This window comes from Phragmites australis, chromosome 2 (assembly GCF_958298935.1).
Source record: "Phragmites australis chromosome 2, lpPhrAust1.1, whole genome shotgun sequence".
In the NCBI taxonomy this organism is placed as follows: Eukaryota; Viridiplantae; Streptophyta; class Magnoliopsida; order Poales; family Poaceae; genus Phragmites; species Phragmites australis.
The window spans coordinates 24,812,237-24,833,691 of NC_084922.1; the positions used below are offsets into that span (position 1 = coordinate 24,812,237).

The 21,455-nt window shown below is 43.5% G+C and overlaps 2 protein-coding genes across 2 annotated transcripts; both read right to left on the reverse strand.

Moving 5' to 3' along the window:
• Positions 1-3,815: 3,815 nt before the first annotated feature.
• On the reverse strand, positions 3,816-8,233 carry LOC133904685 (uncharacterized). The gene is made up of 6 exons (XM_062346169.1): positions 7,857-8,233; positions 6,486-6,677; positions 6,166-6,282; positions 5,930-6,079; positions 4,603-4,661; positions 3,816-4,166 (listed from the first exon to the last, which is right to left on the reverse strand). The coding sequence occupies exons 1-6, from the start codon at positions 8,058-8,060 to the stop codon at positions 4,031-4,033; spliced, it is 858 nt and encodes a 285-aa protein (XP_062202153.1). The 5' UTR covers positions 8,061-8,233; the 3' UTR covers positions 3,816-4,030.
• Positions 8,234-12,780: 4,547 nt separating this feature from the next.
• On the reverse strand, positions 12,781-18,074 carry LOC133904701 (IAA-amino acid hydrolase ILR1-like 1). The gene is made up of 5 exons (XM_062346192.1): positions 17,672-18,074; positions 16,358-16,483; positions 15,069-15,383; positions 14,263-14,391; positions 12,781-13,476 (listed from the first exon to the last, which is right to left on the reverse strand). The coding sequence occupies exons 1-5, from the start codon at positions 18,020-18,022 to the stop codon at positions 13,066-13,068; spliced, it is 1,332 nt and encodes a 443-aa protein (XP_062202176.1). The 5' UTR covers positions 18,023-18,074; the 3' UTR covers positions 12,781-13,065.
• Positions 18,075-21,455: the final 3,381 nt, after the last annotated feature.

Below are 21,455 nucleotides of genomic sequence, written 5' to 3' on the forward strand. Positions count from 1 at the left end.
TGTCCACGAAGAGGAGGTTGATGGAACTCCCTCCATCGACCAATACATGGCCCATTTGCACGCTGTGCACCATGGGATCTACCACGATGGGGTATCGTTCGGGGCGTTTGATGTATGCAGGGTGGTCGGACTGGCTGAAGGTGAGGGGGACCTCTGACCACTTCAGTCGCGGACTCGGACCTGGCATGGTCACGCATACCTCAAGGACCACCAACTTGTACTCCCTATTCGAGATATGGTGAACCATGGGATCGACTTGTTGGCATCCCAAAGTCGACTAGTCGGGGTTGGCTCATTCCTCACCCTCATCGTTGCCCCTGTGCTTGTGCTCCCCGAGCTCCTGGTCGATAATGCCTCGCATGACCTTGCATTCGGTCAAGTCGTGGGTATCGATACGGTGGATTGGGCAGTAGCCTCTGCCCTTCTTCCCATCCTTCTTCTCAAAGTGTTGGCGTAGTTAGATGGTTTGCTCGATAGTCGTGACGTCAGGCTACCTGACCTTGCGTTATTTTTATTTTCTCCTTCTAGATGAGTCCTTTGGAAGAAGGGGGCTGGTCAGAGGTCAGCTGCGGCTTCATGCCGATCTAGAGCTCTCGAGCCTCAGTGGCTTGCGCGCATTTATCTGCGAGCTCGAAGAGCTCGGTGATGCTCTGAACCTCCTTAGTGGCCAGCTTTTCAACCATCTTTTGGTCTCTGACCCCCCGCCCCCCTCCAAAATGCTATGACCACGGACTCGCCTGTGATCTTTGGAATGGTATTTCGGCATTCGGTGAAATGCCGGATGTAGTATCACAGCGGCTCACCATGCTGCTGCCTGACGTGGTATAGGTCATCCTAGACCCATGGTCGAGCATAGATCCCTTGAAAGTTGGCGAAGAACTAGTCCCATAAGTCTTCTCATGACCAAACTGACCCACGAGGGAGATTCATCAGCCAAGACCATGCTGAACCAGCCAGGACAGTCGAGAAATAGTTTGCCATGACCTTCGCATCACCTCCAGCAGCCTGCACCATGGTGGTGTAGATCTGTAGAAACTCCTCCAGGTTGGTTGAGCTATCGTAATTTTTGGCTAGGACTGGCCGAAACCTGTCCAGACAGCACACCTCTCGTAGCAGGGCCAAGAAAGCGGTGCATCCCATCCCGTAACATGGAGCCGCTTGTTGTTGGGCAACGCATGATCAGGGAGAGAGCCGATGATGTCGTGGCCCTGGTGAGGGGATGGAGGAGTCCGACGCCTCCCGGGGAGGGGAATGTGAGTGGCAGGGCTACTTTCCCATTTCCTCTTCTCATCGGCACACTCTTCCTATTTCTGGGTGGCCCTCTGGCCCCGTATTACGTGGCAGAGGTCGCGGTGGAAGAGTGAGTCACGCAGTTCAGCAGGCGGACTGCCCCGGCGTGGTGGGGGTCACCTCGTACTCCCTGCCACCAAGGAAGTGCGGGTTTCCTCCTACAACAGAGCCCACCGTGACCCCGACCGGCCACGATCCCGATCATTCTTTATGGAGGATAGGGCGGCCGCTACCACGGTCTCTTGCTAGGCGGTCTCTACTAAGAGGGCGAGATCACACAGCCACGGTGCCACCGGTGAACCTTCCAATACCACCATCGATGGATGGTTGAGAAGTACCTACGTAGTCTGCAGGTTCTGCGCGGGGGTCATGGACTCGTAGTCAAGCTGCTAACCGTGAGGCGGTGAGACATCACGAGGGGGGAGCCCCCAGTGTTCGCGTTCCTCGTGCAGCGCGGTGGCCTTAACGAGGATGCTGCCACGGTCTCCTCTTCATGCGAGCTCTCCTCCGGGCGGCGTTGCTGTTGCTGGGGCAAGGTAGGACCTTCCCCATACTTGGCATCGGTTTGGTTTCCCTCTTGGCCTACGACCTGGGGCTCGCCTCCAGTTTCCGTGATATGACAAGCGTCACTGTTGCCCCCTGCTGCATGGGCCAACATGCAAACGTCCTGCTCGAGCTCGGAGTTTCGGACTCCGATTTGGTATCCCCTTCTTGGAGCACACCGGGCTCATTTGGGTCGTATCTCATTACGAAGACCTCGCGACAGCTGGGGTCCTCTAAATGGGACTTCATAGCAGTTGAGGATCTGGTCATGGGTAGCCCAATACCTGCAGAAACACGAAAAAACATGCCCTTACCTGGCGCGTCAACTATCAGGGGATGATCCCTGACAATAATCCGGGGTATACCGGACGACAGAGATGTTAATTCACGTTTCCTATACGCGTGTATCAACCTGGAATCAAAAACACCAAGATTTATCCAGGTTCAGACCTCCCATAGGATAATAGCCCTACATCCTGTGTATTATCTTATGAATTTGGTGAACTAGTTACAAAATGTCTTCTTTGTGCCTACAAACAAGGTCTTGAGCCATTTAAATACTAGGGGAAAAGATGCACAAATAAATAGACTATGCCAAACCCTACGGTAGACCTACCCATGACGGAGCAAACTACCCCTAGTACATCATGACGTTGGATAGGCATGCTTGCCCTACTCTGGTCGTCCTGCGTGTCCTGTACCATCACCGAATGCCGTCACGCTCACCCGTCAGACCATACCGCGACATTAAATGATACGGGACAGGTCACTATAATTCCACACCGCTCCATGACCATGCCACGCCGAAAGCAAGTGACTGGGGAAGAAAAAACACTTAAGTAGACATTAAATAAGACTTGGTCAGATAGGTGGGTACCTGCTCTGCGACCAGCGAGGGCTGGTCGCAGAGCTTCGCCCTGGTCGTGCGATGTGGCTGTGGTTTTGACAATACCTATTGCATGCTGACACTTTGCGGCACAGGACCCGTCACGTGGGGCACCCCCTTACCTATTACACCGACAATGCTTTTGATCTCAGACAAGTCAGTCTTCAGCAACTTCAGATCTGCCACCTCTCTTCTTAACTCCTCTATCTTTTGCCACCAGTTCTCCCCACCACCAGAACCCATCTTACTTGTCAATCGACTTGTCTGCCTAAGAGGACAACCCAGATCCAAGACCCTAGCTTTAGGCCTTGTTAGGATCTATCGTCACCAAGACAAGAGATCAACCGAGGCATTTTATGCCAAGATTAACCTAGCAACCCAAGCCTGAGTCTTGCCACCCGCCATCAGCACCGCAGCCAAATTCAACCTAAGCTCTCAGAATTTTACACACGAACAACTATCATGCAACCCTCGCCACCTTTGAACTCGCTGCCAAATCTTTATCGAGGATAGCTCGGCTCTAATACCTGTTGTTAGATCCTAAAGATTCAAATTCTCACGACATGATCAACTGGTTTAATTCACCTGGATTCGCTCGTCAATTTCACGAACCAAATTGGGGAATGTTCTAAGACGAACCCTAATCTACAATTACGCTAGAGAATATGCTATGGAAACTTCCATATTACCTCTCCATTAGCAATTGAGGTTCGATTCGAATTACAATAGCAAATAAGTAAGCATAAGCTTAATACAAGTTTAAACCATCTAAACACGCGGTAAATCAAGTTTAAACTCATTATATTAACGTGGTAAAAGAAAGTCGCACAGCAGCTATTGGATAGACGATCAACGTTCCACCACTAAACCGGCACCCTGACTGCCTGAGTTGCTCCATTGACTGACCGAACTGAATTTTCAGCTGTTTTCAGACATTACACAGGACTCTGAAGACTCAAGGTCTGACATTTTCCCTAACAAAAAGCCGGAAACATTTCATCACGGAAAAAACTGGAACACATTTCCCTAAGAGGAAAATGGAAAAGCGGATGAAACTGGGTTCTGAGCTAAGATAAACCTTGGAGATCACCAGCAATAAACTTTAACTTATTCCCTTAACTGACGAACTAGGCATTTTGACAAGATTTTGTGACAAGAATAAAAACAATAGGCGAAACAAAATGACTTTCTTCTTCAATGGAAGATGGCACCACCTACCCCATATATCAGAAACTAACTAAACCGAATAGCTTGCTTTAATCCACCAGACTACGGCACGGACAAAAAAGATTGGACATCACTGACGAGGAGCTAATCCAGGTAGAAGAGCGTTACAATCTTCCGAAGGTTCTTGGCCTCCTGGCATGTTTCCATCAGCAGCTTGCTGTCATGAAACGCAAAACAGATCACCTGTTGGACCTTCGAGATAATGTCCATGTTGCACAACCTGAAGATGACAAGAGCTGCTATTAAGCACAAATGCCATATTCTAATCGCAACATTAATTTAGAGAAAAATGCAACTCAAGTCTTTCGGTCCATGTCCATGTCCATGTGAGAAGCAGGATAAAGCAAGGGATACTGAAATGATACAAGATACTTCTAAATTAACACTGACAAATAGGCAAAAAGGCAGATGCTCGATATCTAAAATAGAGCAGATTAACCAAAAAAAATGATAACCTAGTAATAGTACAGTATCAACTCTGACGAATAGACAATGCTAGAGCCACATATACATAGCACTTACTGAGTGCAATATCTGAATGACCAGTAAACGATATGCTAATCAGGCATGGATCGAATAGGTATAGTGATACAATTGGTGACCAAAATATGCAAGAAAAAAAAACTAGGAGCAATTTGAAAAGGTAGCTCACTGACCTGCTAGCCTCAATTAGTGGCAGATGGTCATACTGAGGTTTCTCAATCAAGTTTTGTACCTACAAAAATTCAAAAATGTTCCTGAAGCATATCAAATTTACCACATGGAAACAGAACATCGGCAGGATGCTATTAAGCTCCTTAGGCATGTTATTAGAATCAGCACATATGACAGTAAATGCCTAATAATCTAGTTATCTTCCCAGAATCCCAAATCATAGGATTTGCTGATGGTGTCTGAAATCATATACTCCCTCCAGTCACAAATAAGTGTCATTTTGGACATCGACATGGTCCCCAAAATACATCTTTGACTATTACTTTTTGGTGTAATATGTTTGTAGAATATAGCAAAGTTATAATATTATGAAACTACTTTTCGAGATAAATCTAACCATATCATTCTCAAATATCCAAACTTAATACATAAAGAGTAATTTGTAGTTAAAGTTTGAAAATGCTGCCTGCACGTAACCCAAAACGACACTTATTTGTGACTGAAGGGAGTAGCATGGCGAGACATTCCTAATTAATCAATCATGTTGATTTTTAAGCATATTTATGATCAAGCTTGATAAGGATAGCAAGAAAACACCCTAAGGATTCAAAATAAACTATACAAATTTCTGATGTAAGAACAGACATGCGACATAATCAAGGGTCAGAGGTAATAGCAGGATTAATTCAGACTTCCAGAGGTCTAAAGTGAGAATAAATTAAATGCTATATTAATGAAAGATGAATCAGGTCAACCATTTATCTTTGTATTACTCTATACAGAAAAGCATATATCATTCTCTCTTAATAATAACACAACACAATGCTATCCTCAAGTATTAATGTTGAGTCGTTGACATGTATGATCATGCAGATAAACAAACTAAAAAATGGTGGTAAGAACTAATTCAGAAGTGACAATACTAATTTAGTGTGAAACAAGTATTGCTTCAAACATCAGTGCATTAATAGGAAAACACAACTTAGAAAATCCATGCTTTCGTCATTCAAGTATCATCATTATGGCTTTATGACTACATCACTTTGACCATCATATGGATATGACAAATATGATTCATTCACAAGCATGAGTACATCTTTTCCCTTTTTTGTGCAGCTATCAGCAACCTTTCCCATAATTATGTGCCAATATACTGAAAATACTGCAATGAGCAATCTAACAATACAAAATCACTAAATGCAAGACTAAATATTAAAATATATAGTATAAAAGGTAAATTGGTGTACGTAGTGTTCTCCAGTAACAGGTTTAAAACTAAGTTAGACCAGAAAACGACCGATTCAGAATAGAAATATCAGGAATTCTTACTTTAGACAACAGTTCTTGGCTTTCAGGAGGTTGCTTCTTTAGACTTTGAGGTAAAATTACAGTAAGCAACTCTGGCTTTTCAGCCCTTAAAGCGCCCCTGATAACAGCTGCATTAGTTCCGGAAGCCCCGGATGTGAATATATGGTTTTTCTGCAATTTACACATAAACATTAATTACAATGCTAAAGCACTCAAAGATCATATGAATGACAAAGATACATAAATCAGTGACATACTGTTATGACCATAGCATAGCTCAGGATCTCAATAAGCTGTTGGTGCATAAACCCCATGTTGCGGGTTCCGAAAAAACCTATTGCGCGGGGTCCTTGCTGCTGAATAGCCAGCAACTCCTGCATGACCGCCAGTTAAATGAGGCAAATCCATAGGATAAATCAATTCATATAAGTCATGTATGCTAAGTAGAAGTCATTAAAGGTCGATGAGCTGCGTTGATTCTGATTGTACCAAACTAACTTTCAAAGGCTATGATCACTAAAATTAACTTGAAATAAATTGAACAGCAAAAAACTGTATAAAATGATAAGAAAGGTACCTGTAAGTAATCTAGATCAGGGATTGGCTTGTATTCTGGAGCAGCGACCGTTGCAGTACCCTTAACGAGAGTCTCTACCTGAGTAGGAATCTTTGCACCATCATCATCTGGCCCAAACATAATAGCATCATCCATTCCTTGACTACTCTCATCACCTTCATGCCCATCTCTTCGCGTGTATCCCGGAAGCAACTATACGAGCACAAAAAAAAAAAAAAAGCCCCTGGCAGTAAATCATTAGTGAAAACCAAATATATCACAGCATTCTGAAATCAAAAACCCAGTTTTAAAATTTTAGTTTGCAGCCATGCTGACTCGTCAAAATCCGCTAGCCACAAAGTCATCCCAGATCTAGAGTAACGCCATACACAAAAGAGGGTGCAGCCATTTAGGACACAACCTAAATTCAACAGGTGGATTTATATATGTGCAGTCCATTTTAAACCCAATGTTCAAGAGACATCCCAAAAAAATTGAATAAAAGATATAAACAAAGGTGGCAAGAATCCAAAGCATTGGATTCTGAAAAAAGGTCAAGGTCAGGCTGAACCCGATGAAGTATAAAGGGAACTCTAGTTTTTTTTAGCTGTATAATTCACCCTTTTGAGGGTATGCTAGGGAAAAAGCTATAATACAAGCATTTTTGAAATGTAATGATAGTAGCCCACAGCATTTATCTGCAAAAAGTGGTCAACTTTCTGAATGGTTGATCTTTTATCATCAATCAGCCAGAAAGTTCGATATCAATTGAGATGAGTACTAATCTGAGGCGACAATAACTTGTTTCGCACCTTAATCGCAGCCATACGGTTTGGACTGGCACGAGCATAGCTCAGAAGAAGGGAAAGGTGTGAATGACACTGTCCAAACATTAGCACAGGACCCAAGCAGCAACGACACAAGTAAGACTGGTTGCTACCATGGATTGTAAAAAGATCGAATCTTGAGAAAACTTTTTATTTTGAAAAAATAATGTTTGGGTGAACATTGCAACTATTATGCTATACAATCTACTGCAATTTGTTGTCACTACAAAATCTGTATTATTCCAGTGTTACAGACGATCTAATATGCAGTTAGCCTTGATTTACAGTGAACAACCATAACAGCTTAACTTTGGCACAAAGAATTACAATAGCAACCAACTCAATTTGAGGCCTTCTAGTCTGACATATTTTTAATTGATTTTTGACGGTGAAATTCCACTATGCATCACAAAATTGCCATCTGCCATGACAGCAGCCATGCAATCAAGAAATATTTAACAAGAAAAACAAATATTCTCCATCAGGGTTCCAAACAATTTTAGTCCGACACGTGAGAGCATGCAGGAAGAACAACAAATACAGAATATCCACAGGAAGCAATTACCCGGTTCAGCCTTGCCACCGAGAGTGGCGGCGGCGGCTTCTTGGGCCCTCGTGCCCATCCCAGCAAGGCGCCGCCGCGGCTCCGCGCGACCGAGGAACAGGGCAAGAAGCCGGCAGGTCCTAAGCCCGCCGGCGGCCGCCTCGACGAGGAGGGGCCGAGGGGCGCCGCGGCGGCGGCAGGCGCGCAAGAACCCACCGTCACCATCCAGCCGCCGGTTCCAATATACGAAGAGGAGCAGGGAAGGGAGGACCGCACAGTTCATGTGGGAGAGGAGGAGGAGGTGGAGGGCATGGCTGGCTAGGCTGGGTTTGGGTTTGGGTTTGGTCGCTTCCTCTGGCGGCCTCGCTGGCTGCTGTGGTGCGCGTGTGGGGAGGGCTGCTGAACGAGCTGGATAACAGGTGGCGCACCATGTTGCCATCTTTTCGCCCCTGGTTTCATCTTCCAGTCCACAGGACAAAATAAAATCTTTTTTATAAATTTTAATGTTTATTTAGAACAGTACAAAGATAGGAGTAAGGATAATTGAATCCTACGTAGCTTCAACGCATGAATAGGAAAGATGTGTTTCAATGCTTCGGCGAATGAGAGAACTGAAAGTAAGCATATCGGTATTACATGAACTTCCAACGTCCAACCAGAACTGCACTAAATTTCTATGGTTTCTTGTGCTATTTTCTAACCGTGGTTTGAGGATGTTGAAAGGTAGGAGCATGTTGAGGTTAAAGATATAGGTGCTTGATTTGTGTTGCTTAAGCTTTACTGGGATTGCACTAGACCGTTGTTCCTTTCTAGCGTGGATGATAAAATATATATGAAGGGAATGGTGATGTTTTAAAAGGAAAGTGAAATAGAATATTTGAAATTTATTGGACTCTAAAAACTACATAAGATAAATATATATTAATTTCTATCTAAATTTATTTTATATTTATCTAGTAAGTCTACTCTACCAATCAAAAGAGCTTGTAACCTATCTAGTAAGGTAAATTGCAAAAAAATAAATGAGAAAACGTAAATAAGGTAGAGAAAACAAACTCGGCATAAGAGATTTTAATCATATGGTATCGATAGCATAAATATCACCTCTAGTCCACATTAGAGCTCCACAAAAGATATATTTCTGGTTGGCACTCTGTCAGAGGATTAACTCCTGTCGCAGGGATTCCGAGATACCCCTTTTTAGAGATTCGGCCGGGGGGATGATCCTGTAAGTTCGTCGGAGAAATAAATGGAAGTGGAAGTAAATGCAACGGCCGGTGGTGGGGGATGATCGACCTAGTGCAAAGGGAAGTAAATGCACTGGAGTTTAGACAGGTTCGGGCCGCACGGGGGCGTAATACCCTACTCCTGTATGGATGCAATAACTATCCTGGGGGTGATCCCTCAAGGATGTAGCTGGTTACAAGAATATTGTGTCTAACTGAAAGCTTGAAGCCCCTTGCTCTTGGACAGGGACTACGGTTTTTGTTCTTGGTGCTTCTGTGCTCGATGCATACGGTCTCTTCTTCGTTGGTTGCGGCACGGTCGAACGCTTGGGCTTGTTGATCTCTCTCTCTTTCTCCCTGTGTGCCGACCCTTTTATGCACTCGCCGCCCGCGACATACCCCGAACGGGAAGGAAGGGGCACAAGTTCCAAGACGCCACGACTGAGAGAGGCGTCATCATTTCCTCTGGGCGAAGTGACTGGGGCGGTGGAAAAATGCGACGCGCTTCCGGTCACTTGTCACTGTGGACGCCTTGGCAACGGGCGCCGTTGAGAGGGCCCACCGGGCAACCCCAGAGCCACCCGGCGTGCCCGCCCTGTCTTGTTCCTCTGCCACGGCAGGGCGGCAGGCGGAACGCCTTGATCCTGGCAACGTTATCCCGAGATACGCCAGATGATACGGGACGGGACCCGTGCAATTAATAGCCCCACGCCCCTCTGCCAAAACATGGCAGGAACTGACGCCGCGGCGGGAGCAATTGGATATGTCAGGCCACGCGCGCTCATTTAATGCGGTCTTGGACCTCTGACGGGCGGACACCTCATCTGTGGGCCCCTTGGGGGCCTCTCTGGGTCGTCGGGGAACCGAGTGCTCGGGGGTACCGTTCACCTCCCCGAGCACTCTCTTCCGGGAATGCCTATCTTTGTCTTCGGGATACCGGGTGCTTGGGGGTACTGATTACCTCCCCGAGGACTCTCTCCCGATCATTCGGGCATGATCCTCCGGGGAACCGAATGCTCGGGGGCTGCCACGAGCAAACCCGAGCACTTTTGCACAGACCCTTCGGGGAACCGGGAACCCGGGGGCTGCCATGCGCAGCCCCGAGCACTCGCTCCCGAGCATTCTCACGCTGGCCCTCGGGGAACCGTGCGCTCGGGGACTGCTGCGCGCGGTCCCTGAGCACTCTCTCCCGGAACTTAGCTCTTCTGATCGTCGGGGGACTAGGGTGCTCGGGGATGAGCGGGCACCTCCCCGAGCACTTTCTTCCCGGTACTTGGACTATGCGGGTCATCGGGAAACTGGGGTGCTCGGGGACCAGAGACTGTGGCCCCGAGCACCTTCTCCCGGAACTTAGATTTTCCTCATCCCGCAGGAGGGACCTCGCGGGATGGTGACACGTGGCGAACGGCTGGCCTGGCCTCGGGACTCAGGGACCCCCGGTTCCTGATACACCGACACACTCGGTCACAGCTCTTGAACCACTAAGTCAAAAAACAAGGCCTCCACCCGAATAAGCTACTAAGCTACCAAGGTAAGATCTCACCACTAGTCTCTCTTTTCGGTTCTTTGCCGCCATGATCACTTCGAAGCTTAAGCCACCAAGATAAGGGTCTCCACGTCCCCGCACATGTGTCTTGCCGCCGCTCCACACCAAGTTGGACGATCAACAAGCTTGAGCTACAAAGGCCCAAAATGCCGACAAGTTAACAAGACTCCAAGGTGTCGCCGTACCACTCGGTACAAGTTAGGATCACTCTCTATCCTTTCTTCAAGCTACAACACTTAGCTACAACTCACTTTAGGCCTATAAGCATTAAACACTCTCTAATATTGTGCTTAATTGTCTTAGATAATCACTTTAAGCATTTTGGTGGATTGGATGTGTTCTCAAGTGCGTATGAGCTTCTTCTAGACTCCAGCAGCATGTCACCCTTCAAATAACTGAGTGGGAAGATATTTATAGCCTCAAACTCGCGCATTAGCCGTTAACCTAACGGCTTAGAAAAGTTGTTAACAGTGGATCATCCGGTGAGTACACTCTCATAAACTAGCCGTTGCAACCTCACTCAAACCTCTGTGAACACTAGACACTCCGGTGTATACTTCGTCTCCATCACTGAACTCTCTGGTGAGTTATCCTGAGCCATCCGAGCCTTTCCTTCTTCTATGTGTAAATTGCTGCGGTGAAAGCATCCGGTGCACATCACTTCATCACCAGATTATCTAATGCTTTGAACTTCGTTCTGCCTCTTTGCATTGTTCATTTTTCAGAGCTTAGTCTTCATTCTTCAGCACGACACCTTTCTTTGAAAGATTTGCTTAAGTGAGCACACTTGCTAATCATCGGACATTCCGATGAGATTTTCAGACCTCTCTCCCCCTTTATCAAATATGCTCCGGTGAGCTCAACATCCATAGCACCGGACCATCCGGTAAGGCAAATCTTCTTAGGATTTCTCCAATTCAGTTCAACTTTATCCTAATTACGATAACTTCTTCATGTATTATATCCATAAGACCTATAACATATATTCTTGATAAGCATATTAATCTCATTGGTTATATTATTATTAATCACTAAAATCATAATCATGATATAATAGAACCATTTTGCTACAGTACCATCGGTGTTGTGATTTTGCTCCACCGAGGTTGACATTTACCTAAAGTTAAATAGGAATTAATCTAATCTATCCAATTTAATTCGTACATATATTGTTGCATCCTATCGGAATTCTCTCCAACTCCAAGCTCTGCACTACACGAGCGTCTAGTTAATATTCTTTGTTCTTGTCACGTGGCTGTTAGATTGTCGTTGAGATCGGCCATATTACAACAATCCGAACCAAATTTTTCATAGATATTTTGATGTTTAACTAAGATCCTCGGATGCAACCCCTCACTAAACATGAACATTTGTCGGGCTGTAAAACAAACAAAGGTATTATCAGTCCAGGCTAGACAATTTTCAGCTCGGGCTAGTTTGTCCGGGTCTGCTCCTATCATCTCTGTCTTCCAAAAGGAGAACGATAAATTTAACGGTAACTTCTGCTCCTACAGAGACTTGGGCATATAATGTATCTCGGCACAACCGCACCATTGCGAAAAGATGAAGAGGTTGGGGTTGACGGACGCTAGAGACTAAAACTGCATGAGAACCCATCGTTTGAAGAATGTAGGGCGAAAAAGTTTTGTACTAATAAGAGCCAGCCACAGTAATACGCAGTAGGGCATGCATCTCTCGAGCATGCCAGTGGCTTGTGTCCAAAATGGGGGCATATTTGGTCATGTGAAATTCCTATCTTCCAAACGACTCTCAAGAGTACCTTATTTTAGGACTCTCGAAAGTACCCCCGTTTTTTTTTTGCAAGGACTCTCAAATGTTTTTTGTTGCCCTGCTGTGTGACGGGTGTTTAAATTTGCACTATGCAGGCTGAGCTATATATCTCTGTCATATGACCAAATTTCATGCGCAACTTCATGCAAGAAGTAGAGGGTCGTTGCAGATTTCCACCTCCCTCATATCACCATACGTGAGCACATTCACCAGGGAAATCATATGCTCCTGTTGAACAGAACAGACGATCCTGACCATGAAAAAGGCAACTTTTGCCCAAGAGTAAACTGATTAGTTTTAAGGACCAAAAACTGCACGGTGGTTGTCACCTAGCTAGTAAAAAAGCAGGCAATTCATCGTGCAATAAGGCAATAGAACTATGTTTTCCAACCAGGCAATCAGTCATTGCACTAAGAATACAAGAACTATGTTTTCCAGATTGTTTGCTGACTGCATCATTGCACTAAATAATGCCTAAATGTGCAATTGACGGGCATACGCTTATCAAAAAGCGCAATTATCACGGTATATATACAGCCGCTGCATAGTTTGGCAAAAGATAAAAGTCAACCAGCCAGAAATTCAGCTTCAATTGCCCAATCTAATTTCACCAATTTTCATTATCATTTGCATTTAACCAGAATTCAATGAAGCAAACAATATCTATCTACAGCTCGTCATGGGTTTTCGCCTTATCAGGGGTAGCAGCGGGCTGGTGCTCAAGCAGATAGTGAGCAGCCAACGATGCTTGCATAGCTGCGCCATAGGGGAGAGCATCCTCGTTGATGGTGAAGTAGGGGGAGTGATGGGGCACTTGCGGTCCACGAGTTTCGTTGTACATGCCCACAAAGTAGTAGTACGTTGCGGGGATCGCTTCAGCGTAGAAGGCAAAGTCCTCGGCGCCCATCAGTGGCTGCATGTCCCTCACGTTCTTGGGGCCAACCATCTTGCTAGCCAATTTCACGAAGAAATCATGGAGCTCTGGGCTATTGCTGGTTGGGGGAAAGAAAGGGTGGTCCTTTTCAAGGAAGTCCACAATAGCACTGCACCGCTGCACAGATGCTTGGGACACAATGACCTGGAACAGGGAAAACAAAGAGTAGCTGAGAATCCTCCACAAACCAATGTGCAGTGCAGTAAAATTACTTGAAGTAAAATAGTGAACAACTCCATAGAATTCTGAGCAGTGTAACCCAGAAACTTCCATCTACCTAGACACACATACTGAATCCCAGTGAGTAATCTTGTTCTTATAATAGTAAAGTAAAAACCATTTAGTGAAATGAAAGCTACAACTATAAATTTATGTCAAGTTTATAGAAGAAAATTCTCTTTTATGAATATTGAAAGAACAAGAGCACATGTGAGCCTGAATCTAGGTAACAGGTTCAATGCGGCTGCATGTATTTTTTCATGAATTTCAGCTTCGACAAGCAGCAGGAACTACTTTTGTGCTCAAATTGCCAACAATACAGCCTAGCAAAGACGAGGAGTGAGGGAAGGCACCAAATTTTAAGATGTGTACCAGCTTATTTGTTTACCATACCCTTGGTTGTAGTATATATTTAAAATAGGTAGCATACAAGAGACAGTAGTTCAACTAGTACCTCACTTGTCTAAAGCTATCAATTAAATGGCAAATTGCACAATTCAATAATTACTATTGGACTTAGGTGTAGTGACTCGTCATCTTGATAGCAATCGTAACTATAATTAATAAATTTAACCAAACATGTTGACAGCCATTATTTAGGTCAACTTTGGTTTCTTTTCATCTCCCCCTCCCCTTCCCTTCATAGCCAAGAAGGTAAAAATTGACTACTACGAAAGAGTAACACAAACTTCCCAAGTTGTAAGCTGTTACCTCTTTGATTCGCTGCTTTAATTGATTAAAACTCTCTTTCAAGAAGGCTCTGAAGGTGCCACCTATTGTAACAGAATCTGGGATAACATTGAAGGCCCCTCCTCCTTGAAATTGCCCAACTGTTACAACCTGTAGAACAAGGTACACATCCAAACAAAATAATGATATACTGGAGTATAAAAAAGACGAATAGCCAAAGGTTCAAAATAACATAAATACTATAGACGGTCCACTGGACAAACTGATGATTAACTGGGGGTAACAAATGGAATAAACAAAATTTTACAATCAGGGACACGGAACATTTTGTGCAAGCTTAACTTCTGACTAAACAAAATGTTTGTAATGTGCAATCAGTTGTGTATGGAACTGCAATTGCCTAGATTGAACAGCCCAAAAGTGCAAGCTTAAGTTTTGAATACAGGTATAGTGATGGGCACAGAACTTTTTGTGCACCTAGTTATAATCGTAGACCCTGGCAAACTCAGACTGAATACTTTTCACATTAAGATCAGGAACAAAAGTTTCTACAAGAGCTAACGTTTGTTGATCCTCAAGATGCTGACAAATATTAAAACAGGTTATCCAGTACACAATTAATTTCCTGGCAAAATCAGTTTATAAAAGTCATTGTTCTATTATTGTTTTGTAATTTAGACAAACAGAACAGCAGGGCACGGAATTCTACCAAAGAGAACTATGTAATTAACATAAATAGGCATAGTAAAAGTCAATCATGAGACATCCTTGCTTGAAAATCTATGGCATGCAGTAACAACTTAAGTTGGCCAAGGATGGAGCAGTACCTGTGAGTCCAAGGGATCGGCTTCCCGGGAAACAAGTTGTTGAAGGCTCACAATAACATTTGAGGCAGCCAATATAGGATCTATAGTGTGATGAGGAAGTGCAGCATGCCCTCCCTTACCACTTATTACGGCCTCAAAAGTTCCACTACCAGCCATAATAGACCCTGGTCTGGATGCCAGCACACCAATAGGCACAAAGTTGGCTAGATGAAGCCCAAAAATGGCTTCTATGTTTTCCACAGCTCCAGCTTCTATCATTTTCTTTGCTCCACCACCACCTTCCTCAGCTGGTTGGAAAACAAAGACCACTGTACCCTACAGTAATCAACAAGGCACTTGTAAATAGAGAAAATTATAGGTGATTGAAATTCCATGATTATAAGAAAATTCATAATACCAATGAGGCAACCAAGTGACTGAATATGAAGAATGGCCATATTGACAACTTAGATTAGTTGTATTGTATGCTGTCTAAAATAGATTACTTGAACTGATTTTTTTTTTTACCAACTAAATGTGCATGCGCACTTTCCCTACAAAGAGAAACATAAGCAACTGATAGAAATGCTAAATCTGCTGTCAAAGGTTGATTAAAAAAAAATGAAATGAAGAATAGACCAAGAAAGAGGCAAAGAGAGGTAATATATTGTATTTCATCAAGCAGCGATTGAATAAACTGTTCTTTTAAGCAGACAGCACTATCAATTACTTGTTTTCCATGTTCTTATCTTTTCTTATATTATGCCACTCTTCAATGAAGCTATGTATGGTGCCTTGGTTTCATTAACTGAACCAAAATGAAATCTTAAACATCTTTCATAGGTTTTTTGAAGGCTATTAACTCCTGTATTTAATTAAACAAATCTTCCTTGTCATGGCTGGACGTACAGAAGAGGTGGTAGCTACAACATGAATATTGATATATACCACTAACATAATACATCAAATCAAATAGACATTCATGTTCTCTGAAATGAACAATTGAACATTGCACTTGATGATTAACCTCAGCAATTGAAAACCCACCATAAATGATTAATCTATCTTTAACTTCCAAAGTCCAAAAATTCTCCCAATGTTAAAATAAGACACCAACCATTTCAGAACTTCTCGTTGTTCAACAAGAATTTACATCCCTTTATAACTACAGAAATGATTAATCTATCTTTAACTTCCAAATTCCAAAAATTCTCTCAATGTTAAAAGAAGACACCAACCATTGCAGAACTTCTCGTTGTCCAACAAGAATTTATATCCCTTTATAACTACAGAAAGATTCTTTAACCAACCTGCAACTGATCACGATGCTCCTGAATAATCTTAGCAGAGCCCAATAGCATAGCAAGATGACCATCGTGGCCACATCCATGCATCTTCCCAGGAACTTTGCTCTTGTGCTCCCATTCCACGCTTTCCTGAAAAGCCACACATCAATACTTAGTTGATATCGGTAATTCAATTTGTCCAAATGAAGATTCAGGTAGTTTGTCCATCATAACTAATTGAAGATAAGTACTATGGAAGTTACAATTTTTGGGGATTAATAAATTAATAAGCAACTCTCCACATATAGAATAAATTACTCAACTGGATAGCGAGCATTTTGGAGCTGTTACGTTTATCATCACAAAATAATGTATAGATAGCGAACTAAAACCAGGATTTCCAATAGTTTGTAGAACAGAAGGGGAAAAAAGAGGATACAAATTTCAAATTAACAAAGAAAATAGGAAAAAAATATAGTGTGTACATTATAAACTCTAATTCCATCGAACATCATAAACTCTAATTCTATCGGTCAAGTTCTCATAGAAGGACATAACAATCATGCAACTGATACAAATCACGCATTTATCTCGTCACCCTCTGCAAAGGCCACCTATGCAATCCATCCCTATAAGAAGCCAAAACCTATCCTTGTATGTTCCTAATCAAAAGGGGCAGCTAGGGAACTACCTAGGAGTAGGTTAGCACAAGCTCCTGCCTTTCCTTACCAGAACGAGTGCCTGCCATTGCCATGAACTGTCTAAGAAACTCAATACTTGGCTAGACCATTTACATATCCCACGTGCTGACCTTGATCATCCTAACTCTTCATGGCTTTGCAACCAATTTCAAAGAACAAATATATGCATCCTTTCGACTTCAGAGATTGTTTGACTGCTTTCTGGTGTACAACATAAGCTCATAAGAAATCTCCGTAGTTCCTCTTCCCTTATCCCCATCCTCAAAGGTGAAATTTTGGAACATGACTACTAGAACACAAGTACGCAGGCTTTTTTGTTACTGGCAGAGCTTATTTAGATTAAAGAGATTACAATTTACACTGCTAACATATTGAGAGAGGTCAAGTTTGACAGTTTCCAAGCGTCTCCAAGATCAATCCCTCACTAGCTTAATAAGCACTGCTCGGGAAAAGCTGCAATTTTCGATCCGGCAATTGGAAAGGACAGGAAAGCCTAACGAAGAAATTCTTCCCCTCAATCCGCAACAAAATCAAGACGCGGATGGCCCAACACGAGATCACAACTAACCCACACAGTTGAAGCAAGATCAGGGAAAGGGCACTGAAACCAAAGAAGACGAAGAAGGTGGCGACGGACCTGCAGCGGTAGCGCGTCCATGTCCGCCCGGAGCGCGACGAAGGGCGGGCCGCCTGTGCCGACGGTGGCGACGACCCCGGTGACGGCAAAGGGGTGCCTGTAGGGGATCCCCATGGCATCGAGCTCCTGGCGCACGAGCTCGCTGGTGGCGAACTCCTCGTAGCCGAGCTCCGGGTTCTCGTGGATCCGCCGCTGCACCCCGACCATCCAGTCCGCGAACCCGGCCTCCTTGGCCCTCCGCAGGAGCTCCACGGGGTCGTCCAGCGCCGCCCCCGCCCGCGACGGCCATACTGCGCAGGCCAGGACTGCGAGGGCGAGCACGAGCAGGAGAGGCGACGCTGCGGCGCCCATGGTTCGGTTCGCAGGAACCGGATCCTCTGACTTAAGGGAAGTCAGGGAACAGTATTTTCTGTGGGACCGAGTGCTGTGATTTACTGTAGTAAATATATTGTGTACTAATCAAAACTGTAGCAATCGATTTCGTTAGTTTATTTCTAATTCGACGGTTTCGGAGTAAAGTTATTAGTACTGTTCACTCATGACTTTACTCTCTCCTGTTAGAGGATCTCAGTCCAGTTCACAGAGGCTCGCTAATGGAGTCAGGTAGTTTGGTCGGCGGAGGCTTTTAGCTTTTGTTTTTTGTCTTCTGATATTTTGCTTTTTATTTTTATTCTAAATTTTTAGCTCAAAAGCTAAAAAAAACTTCTCTCAACTAGTTTTTTTCTTTTAATTCATTTACTTAGAAGTTAACTTTTTAATTTTTCAAAAGCTAGCTCATAACTGGCTATTTCGTTTGACTTCAAGCTTCTGAGAAGCAAAAATCCAAAAAAGCCAAATAAAATAGGCCCTCTGTCAGGTGAGGTGAGTGAGGAGGCCGAACCTGCTTTTAATAGACAAAATGCACACGAGGATGGCTCAGGTTTCGAAAATTCGTTAATAACCGGTTGATAATCACGATAATAGGCAAATTCGCTCTCCACCAAATTAACAAGTCGACTAGTTTTAGAATTTGAATTCAAAATATTCAAATCGAAATTTTAAAAAATAAAAAATTCTATAAAAAACTAGAGACAATTATAAGACTATATGTGAAAAAAAATTCAAAAATGTCATTTGCATGAGGGAATACATGCTCAAACATTGGTAGATTTAAAAAAGCTTGAAAAAAAATGAAAAGACCGAAATGGGATGTACGTACAGTGCAAATAGTATGTTTCGGCCCAGCTCTATGAGATAAGGGCAGGAGGTCCTTATCCTCTTCGTTAGTTCCCCTCGCGTCTGGCAGTGGCCAAATCCACACTACCTCAGCGAGCCCGGATAGATCCATCATGAAGCCGAGGAAACCGATGATGGAAATGAGAAATTCGGTTCGCACTGGGCGGTTATCAATCGCACTTCAGCGGTTATCGCTATTTGTGGAGGCAAAAGCGAGTGCCTGGGGCCAGAGCGCATTTCTACGAAATTCGATTGGTAATTGTCTAAATCTGATCGATTTTTCGTGTAATGTGATCAGTAGCGCGCTTTGGAGCTCGTCATAGCGGTTAGCTGGCGATTCGGTCGAGTCCAACCGATTTATTGCTTGATTCGCTCAATTTTCAGCCCTATGCGACCAGTTTTCGATGTCATGTGCTCAATTAATACCGTATCATGAGCATAAACGTAGCAAAACTACATGTTCAGTGCCATGTTAGTTTGGTCAAGGCAAACCAACAAGTCATTTTCAAGATTCAAATCAAAAGTGCTATAGCAAGATAGACTCACATTCACAAAATCACGAGCAATAAACAACTTGTTGCGTTTTTAGGCTATTAGGGTTGGTTAGTGTCCGATAACTTTGGTTAGCATCTAGTACTTGGTTTGATTCAATGTTTACTCATTGTTGGAATTTGTGGAGTGCTAATAGAATGATATATATTGTTTTGCAGTAATCGATGACGGATAGAGATGTGGTGGGACAGCACAGGGATAATTAGACCCTGGTGTTTAGGTGTAATTACTGTAAGAAGAAAAAGACATGCGAAGGTGCCACAAGGTTGAAAGAACATTTGACAAGCGCATATCGAATATTATAAGTTGCGACAGGGTGTCTCTAGATGTGCGTGATTACTTCAGACGTAAGCTTGATAGGACAAGAGATAAGAGGAAGGGAAGGTCTGAGGAGAGGCTTCGGAAGCAAGAGGTAGTTGCCCACGTAGATTTGACAAGTGTTAATGAGGAGATAGAAGAGGAACAGGTGCAGCGTGCCATGGCTCAGTCTAGCAAGGACGAAGAGTTAAGGAGGAGGGTAGGTGATTCCTACGAGCATGGAGGTGGTAGTGGAAGTGCTAGAGAAGGCAATGTTTTTTCGAGGATGCTTAAGAGGGCATCTTCAATTAGGAAGGCACCAAGTGCTAGTGATTACCGTACTCACCATATACCGATCTAATGGTAAGGTGAGCCAAATACCTTTGTAGCTGTGGTCATTTGGGGCCTGAACATCGACGGTGTGAGCGGACGGGCTTGTAGTGGTACTAGTTTGCTCGGGGGTAGTTCTAGTACCGCTGAGCTGAGCGATGCATATTTCAAATGATCGGGGCTTATTGGGAAATGTTGACATGAGTACCCCTTGTATGGATCTGTGTGGTCATGCAAGCCGTATGGTTCTCAAGTCGTGTGGGTCCAAGAGTATCCCCTGCAGGGTGTAAAATATTTCGAAATACCGCGCTCTAGGTCATAAGCATGCTTCTGTCCATCTGCATCGGTCGTAGAGTTTTCGCTTATGGTTGATGGTTGGATATGTGAGAGATGGTTGAGTTGGTCTTTGTTACATGTATGCTTATAATGGTTCCAGTTATTTATGTTCAGTTGGTTATGACAGGTTAGAGTTATGTTTTGTTGGTTAAGTTAATTGCTCATACATATGTATCTAGGTTGCTTACCGTTTATGTTTAACCTAACCATGTGGCTTTTCCTTGCTAACGGCTCAATGCATAATCCTTAGAGTCGAGCTATGTATATGTGCTCTATATGGTTTAAGTCTTGCGAGTACCTTCGTACTCATGCCTGCGTTTTTAGTATTGCTGGTGAGGAAGAGCCGATGTTTGGCTACTTCGTGCCTGCAGATCAGGGTGGCGGGCAAGAGTAGTACATCCTACTCTTGGAGATTGTGCTTTTGGGGTGGAGCTTAAGGGTATGTGGCTCCACTCTTTTTTGTTGTATATGTTTATGTTTCTGCTGCGTAGATGTTGTTGCTTTTTATTGTAATTTGTTGGAAATGGTTGCATATTAAAGACTTGTAATATAAATATTAATTACTTCCTCTTTCTTAAGCTATGTTGTGATGCTAAGTGTTGGAAGACATGTGTCCTGGTCTTAGGCATAGAACACGTGCCGGGACTACCGGATGATATTCTGTATCGAGGTTGTGATTATGAATAATGATCCTCCTGGTGATTAATTATAATATTATTTAGATGGTTCCTCACATGATGGATGTCATGTGATTGTGTTTCTAGCTTTTATATGAACAATTCAACATATTTGTTAATCTGAGGTGCTACTTATGTAATGTATGCATATATTTGATGAAACAATTATATGGTCATGGTTATATTCCTACTAATATCTATTTATTTTCATGGAATTATCCAAAATATAACAAATGTCGTACCAAAAATTTCCTAACTTTTTACTAAATTTCCCCTATGTATGATACATGCATGGAGTAGATGGTATGATTAAACAAAACATAGCAAATCTCATGTCATATTTGTTTCTATTTTTTGTATTTTTTGTGATTTTCTTT

What these genes read in the sequence shown, in the direction of transcription:
- LOC133904685 (XM_062346169.1), bottom strand. Translation starts at nt 8,060, where the DNA reads ATGGTGACGGTGGGTTCTTGCGCGCCTGCCGCCGCCGCGGCGCCCCTC. An exon ending in CTGATCTAGATTACTTACAG is followed by an intron (nt 6,283 to 6,485) that starts GTACCTTTCTTA and finishes GCGGTCATGCAG; the next exon opens with GAGTTGCTGGCTATTCAGCA. An exon ending in GCCAAGAACTGTTGTCTAAA is followed by an intron (nt 4,662 to 5,929) that starts GTAAGAATTCCT and finishes GAATTTTTGTAG; the next exon opens with GTACAAAACTTGATTGAGAA.
- LOC133904701 (XM_062346192.1), bottom strand. Translation starts at nt 18,022, where the DNA reads ATGGGCGCCGCAGCGTCGCCTCTCCTGCTCGTGCTCGCCCTCGCAGTC. An exon ending in TGGACGCGCTACCGCTGCAG is followed by an intron (nt 16,484 to 17,671) that starts GTCCGTCGCCAC and finishes GTGGCTTTTCAG; the next exon opens with GAAAGCGTGGAATGGGAGCA. An exon ending in TAAAGCAGCGAATCAAAGAG is followed by an intron (nt 13,477 to 14,262) that starts GTAACAGCTTAC and finishes TCCCTGTTCCAG; the next exon opens with GTCATTGTGTCCCAAGCATC.